The 6,476-nt window shown below is 39.5% G+C and overlaps 1 protein-coding gene across 2 annotated transcripts in view; it reads right to left on the reverse strand.

Annotated features, from left to right (window-relative positions):
* Nucleotides 1–2,906: 2,906 nt before the first annotated feature.
* Nucleotides 2,907–6,476, reverse strand: part of LOC107657577 (protein O-linked-mannose beta-1,4-N-acetylglucosaminyltransferase 2) — an 11,720-nt gene continuing 8,150 nt past the window's right edge. For both annotated transcript variants that reach the window (XM_016445728.1, XM_016445729.1), the window contains one exon: nucleotides 2,907–5,183. In XM_016445728.1, coding sequence (XP_016301214.1) covers nucleotides 3,400–5,148 — 1,749 coding nt within the window. In that variant the 5' untranslated portion in view covers nucleotides 5,149–5,183 and the 3' untranslated portion in view covers nucleotides 2,907–3,399. The remainder of the gene's footprint in view (nucleotides 5,184–6,476) is intronic.

Raw genomic sequence — 6,476 nt, forward strand, 5'->3', positions numbered from 1 at the left:
GGACACGACTAGAAATCAGTGGTTAAGTTGTATTTACAACACTGTTCCAGAACAGTTCAAACCAAATACTCGTGTGTGTGCAATGCATTTTACGAAGGACTGTTTCCTGAACCTGTGAGAGTAGCCTACAATGCCGGCTGTTCTGACTCACAGCCTGTAAGTATGTTTTCATATTTAAAGAATTTGCCACTGACGATTCAAATGCGAGTTTTGAGCAGTGTAGAGTAGCACTTGTTGTTTGTCATTTCTCAGATCACAAATGCAGACATGGTTTTATGTTTACATGGCGCGATGCAACGCAACACGTAAAAAGACAGTATAAGGGGCCGTTCACATATCGCATCTTTTGCGTGCTCAAGTTCGTTATTTCAAATGTAGACGCGCGCTCATAATGGAAGCGACGCGCACGCGGTGCGACGTGCTCATTTTTTCCAGGCACGTCCGCGCCACATCGAGATAAAAACATTTCAACTTTTCAGAATGCCGCAAGCGCAAAGCGGGTCATGTGACAAGAACCAACCAATCAGCTTCATCCTTTCCCATAACAACATTGAAAGCTCAGCCAAGATGAAGGAACAGCTGATCATAGCTGTACAGGGATAGCCATTTTTAAATAAATTTAGTAGCAGAGCTACTGCAAGTGATTTTTAGTGCTGCAAATCCAATATCCATTTATCCTTTGCTGAAACGTAAGTCATTATAATCAGTAATTATGTCCCCACTGGATACAACAAATGCCTCGTTTATAATGGTTTTTATTGTTTTTGTCTCATCGCGCCGGGACAGGGCATCACATTATGGTAAGGGGCGTAAAATTTCCGTCACACGTTTGAGGTATTCGGCCAATCAAACTGTGCTGGATAGCTGGCCAATCAGAGCACACCTCGATTTTCAGACCAATGAGCTTTGTAATAATCGACGTGTTTCAGAAAGGAGGGGAATAGAGGAGAAACAATAATGTACAGTATGTGGAAAATGTGTTTTTTTAACCTTAAACCACATAAACACATTTCATTACACCAAATACACAAAATAATGTTCTTTTTTAGCAACGTCATATGACCCCTTTAAAGTTTAAAGTCTGAAGACACCAAGATTGCACATTCTCTCTCTCTCTCAAAAAACAAAATGCAATTCATGACTGCTGGAGTGAAGTTATTTACCATTCCATTTGTTATGGATTTCTGTCTAATAATACATCTTCAAGGTTTAGAAAATATTTACAAATCTCAAGATATTGACAAACTACAACAATAAAACGTTAATTCGTCAACATTAAATATGAATGATAGAGACTTTTAAATAAAACAAGACGTCTCAAAAATATCTGAGAAATTGTACATTTAATAAAAGTGACAAAAATGATGTATGACATTCCAGTGGCACATAATGGTAAATCTCATGAACTGGCACAGGGAACAGAGTGGTTTACAGGACACAAGCCTGCAATATATATATATATATATATATATATATATTTGTTTCTATGTTGAAAACTTATCTAATTATTAAAATGAGAGAATGAGAAACAAGAAAAGTTTCTAACCATGAACATCTGCTTCTCAACTCAGAGTGGAGGAAAGATTTCCATGCAAGGTTCTCTTTAATTATATGCAAAGGACATTTCTGCTATTTTGTATTACAAACAGAATTCATTTATTATCCTCATACTTGAATAAAATTACCAATGAAACACAGAGTTATGCTAATAAACTGCATGGCTTAGGTTTGCCGTTTGCGAATTTCAATTAGAAATGTTCTTGGTTTAATCTGTTTTTAGCATCATTTAAATCCACTTCCATGTGATGCAGCATGTCCTCAAAGCGAAGGACAGAATAAAATCTCACTGAGGGGGGGAAAAAACAATACAGATGACTTGACAGGCCATTCAGAGCAAAACAGAAACAAAGCTTGTGGTTGGTTGTTGAATTTCTCATGTTCCATTCATTGATCAGCAGTGAAAGAAAATTTAAACAGTGCAACTTTTAACAAATCTGTGCTACAGTATGTATAGCATTCCAGAGTTGTCTTAAATAAATAATTGGCTAAGATAAAGTACATGTTTCCATCTTCTTAATAAACCATAAGCCAGCACAACACAGCTGGTCTTTGCAGAAATGCAGATGAGACATATAAAAGATATGCACAAAAGCATCTTAAAAAAAAAAAAAAAACTGGCACGGTCCTTCTCTAAAGTAGATACAGATACTGTTTTAAGTTCATTTGTTGAATGGCAGGATAGGAAGCACATCTAAACAGTGTTTTTTTTTTACACATATAAATAGTTATCTTCAAATCTTTAATATTGCATTCTGTAAGGCTTATGCAGTCCTAAAAGGTTCGTACTGTTACTCCTCTACTGGACATTTATCAAATGCTTTCAGCCAGTTATTCAAAAATCCTACAGTTCATGAACTGGCCTTTCCCATGTTTGAACCAATTTTCTTTGTGCTACTAGCCCAGTAAGCTGTTATCACCAAACACACTAGGATGCTTAACACAGTGGTTCCAACTTACTTACCATAGAAGTAATTACTAAAAAAAAAAAAGAGACTTTCAAATTTCAGGACACTATCTTATACTATTTCACCCCAGTCATCAAAAATACTACCGACTTGAATATCTAAGTCTTCTGTCTGTGATGCGATTTGATAGATCTCACTGGTAAACAAATTTAAACATTTCCCATTGAACAGGTAGATAATAATCAGTGGTTTTGAGGCAGGTTAAAAAAAGAAGAACATCAACACTGCAGCAGCAAAACTATAGTCAACCCACACAAAAGCAGCCTATTTTTAAAATAGTATAATTAATATTCATCTTAAAGTTCACTTTCGATTTTATTTTTCTTCTACTTTCTTGCAGGTAGTTCATACTAATTTCTAACCCCCTCCCCCCCTCTTTATAACTAAAGTAAATGAAAAATACAATGCAAAACCTTGGGCAAGAAAAGGGCACACTCACAAAGTCACATACAATTCATATCATGTTGCTTAAGCCACAGAAATTTGTGCATTATTTTAGTTAACCAAAGCAGGTGTCAGACTAAACCAGTGTCTTGGACTTATAAATACAAATTTAAATTATGCATTACTTTTCTGATAAATAAAGTCATTGAGAACTTTGCTTGGATGATGGTAGGAACTAAAAGAACTGGCAGTTCTGTAAACTGCATTCTCTTCTAAACTTCATTGCAGTCAGGCCGTTCGTTCTCTGTCAGTTCATGACACCCCATAAGGACCATGAAGAACAATCAAGTCACAAGAGTGACAACCGAGTCCAAAAACAATTCAGCCATGTTACACCTTATAATTTTCAGGATAGCTCCTGAGAATTAATCTTCAAATTAATTATTTGCTAGCTGACAGTGACAGTGTTACTTCTAACCTGATTAAAGAATCAAGTTTTACATATAAGAACATCTGCAAATGGGCCCAAGAGGTTCTTGTTGAAGATACAGCGCACCCACACTAAATATGTGGTAAAGGGTTTGATGTTTTCCAAGAAGGTGTAGTTCTGATGGGGCAGAATGTAAGGCATATATGTGTTCTCTCCCTGCTCCTGGATCCACACCTCATATTTCACCTCTTTAACCTTCAGGTACTTCAGGTTCCAAGGGATCTGCCATGACACTAAGAGCTTTGCTTCATTGGTGGCCTGTACTGACGTCTGGCACTTGGGCTCTCTGACTCGACCAGGATGTATAGTGCTAGCCACCTTGGCCTTTTTCAGATTAGGCTTTTTTAGAGTTTCTCTGAGTATGTCCAGAAAAGAGGCAATGTCCACAGTAGTGTCCTGGTAAATGCGGAAAAGCCACTCTGGATTACGACAACAAAGATGCCTTGACACCTCCTTGCTGGCAAGGATACGTTCTTGTTCCTCCTTCTCAAGGTGGACGATGCCACCCTGATCCCAGGGGCGATCAGGATATGTAACAGTGTTCTCTTCCATGGTATTTCTCCATGCGACATACTGAAGGTCCATGCCAGGTAAGGAGGCCAAGGTTTTGTAGGGAGTGTACTGCTCTGAGTTTATAGCATACGGGAAGAGTTCAACCACAGCGGCACCACGGGGCAAGAACATGGAGGTGATCATCTGGGCTCCGTGCATGCTGACCAACATAGTCGCACCACTAATAATTTGGATAATGCTATCAAACGACTGCTCCTCCAAAGACACAGTGACAGTCCTCATCTGAAACTCCTGGGCTAAAGCCAGAAGTAGTTCCGCCTCATTCAGGATGAGCCTGTTAGTGGTACGCTTAAAAACTACAATGTAGTCATCACCCTCCTCTCGCGTGATGTTAAGCCTCTCCATCACAAATGAGGCAAACTGGCGGATCTCGTTACCTGAAATCAGAATGTTGGCTTTGGGTCCTTGCGGTTGCACAAAGCCATATTGGTACCATGTTGTCATCTTTGACAATCCAACATAGGACTTGGTGAAACACATGAGTTTGCCAAAGGTCTTCAACTGCTCCTTGAGAAGGGGTTGCTTACTGCTAAGCAAGCGGTAGAGATCGAAGTGAGCCCCTTCACCCCAACCCTCCATGAAGACGAGCCTGGCCTCATCATCCAAGTCTGAATACTGCTGCATGGTGTAGTATATGGGCAAAAGATCATCATGGAAAATGTGCATGAGGTTGTCTGGGTTAAAACGGTTCAGAATTAGAGTGACATCTGGCACAAACACAGGTTTCGGCATAAACTTCAGAGCCGCTGCCGGGAGCTCGAGAAAGTTAAAGTATTGAGTGTTGTGGTCTTCTACAGACGAGAGGTCCAGCAGGGCGGGCTGGAAACGCCGAGGGCCAAGGTTGGGCAGCATCACAGAGGCATTACTGTGGAAGAATACGAACTCCTCAGCCTCCGTGCAGTAGCAAAGGTAGTCAAAGCGGCAGATGCGATCGGTGTGCATCTTGCCAGTGCAGACCATTCTGGTGCCATGCTCTTGGAGTGCTAACAGGGCACCGTGGTAGTCAATACGCACCTGTGATAACTCCTGTGATTGGCGTGTAAGCTGTAGCTCCTCTTCCAACTGTGATGTGTGTTCAATCAGCCGAACGTATTTCCAAAGCAAGGCTGCCACCACTGACACCAGCAGGCCATTCAGCACTGCCGGCAGGTTCATCCTACACCCAATAGCGCGCATCGCAGCAGGACTCCGACCACACACTCATGCTCCACCTGCAACGATCAGAATCAGAATACCAAGTTTGAACAAGGTGGTTCATGAGTTGCATTAATACATCCTAAATGTACGGTACAGAATAAGCACAGAGGGTAAAGAGTAGGGCAGGGGTTTCCAAACTCAGTGCTGGAGGGGCACTGTCCTGCAGAGTTTAGCTCCAACTTGCCTCAACACACCTGCCAGGAGGTTTCTAGTATGCCTAGTAAGACCTTGATTAGCTGGTGCAGGTGTGTTTAATTGGAGTTGGAGCTAAACTCTGCAGGACTGTGGCCCTCCAGGAGCAGGATTGGACACCCATGGAGTAGGGTATCAAGAGAAAGGTACCAAATATTTTAAACTCATTTAGGGTGATATAAGTTCATGTTAGACCTTATTTTGCGATGACGACTGACTATACATTACTCTCTACATGTAGTAGTTATGTTTCCTTAGCCCTCCTTATATGTTTTACATTGTGAATTGTGAATGTGTTTATTAATCTCAAGCCTCCAAATCTGACCGGCAAAAATACATTTCAACTGCAGGAATTTTTATTACTATAATCATCAGTTTTTAGTTAAAGCTAAATTGAATTCATTACCTCCCTGCAGTACAGGCCTGTACTCCCTCTCAGTACTGGGCTTTTTTAAAAGAAAAACCCTTGAAATAATCTCATCCTTTGAGCTGTTGGCATTAGTGATCGACCGATATAGATTTTTTATAACCGATACTGATACCAATTATTTGCATGTGTATGTGCCCAATAACCGATATGCAGAACCGATATTTATTTACTGTTATAATGTAAATAAATGACTGAGTGAAGTAAGAACATACTTCACTTTGGTTTTTCCTCTTTTTTTTTTTAAAGTGTTGAAAATTTGCAGTCTTTCATGTTAAATTTAATCTTCATATTACAACAATAAAAAACATTTTATTTATGAAAAGCATCAACAGCAACAACACTAATATTAACAATAAGCAAAATAAATGTAGAATGTCTAATGTTTTCAAATGGAGAAAAAAAAATAAAGGACAGGAGTCATATCAACTTCATTTTAAACTACAGTTTTAGTAGGGTTATAATCTGTTTAATAGCTACAGAGCTAAGAATAATTCACTGGTTAATGTTAATTCACTGAATAATATTCTCTGGAATATTCGAATATAACAAACAAAACATCGTATTTTATTGCATTTCTCAACTGGAATGTTATATCAGAATTATTAATAATGATTTTGTCCTTCTAGATCAGGGCTGTCCAAACTCGGTCCTGGCGGGCCGGTGTCCTGCAGAGTTTAGCTCCAAC

Source organism: Sinocyclocheilus anshuiensis, unplaced genomic scaffold, assembly GCF_001515605.1.
Source record: "Sinocyclocheilus anshuiensis isolate Anshui unplaced genomic scaffold, SAMN03320099.WGS_v1.1 scaffold251, whole genome shotgun sequence".
Lineage (NCBI taxonomy): Eukaryota > Metazoa > Chordata > Actinopteri > Cypriniformes > Cyprinidae > Sinocyclocheilus > Sinocyclocheilus anshuiensis.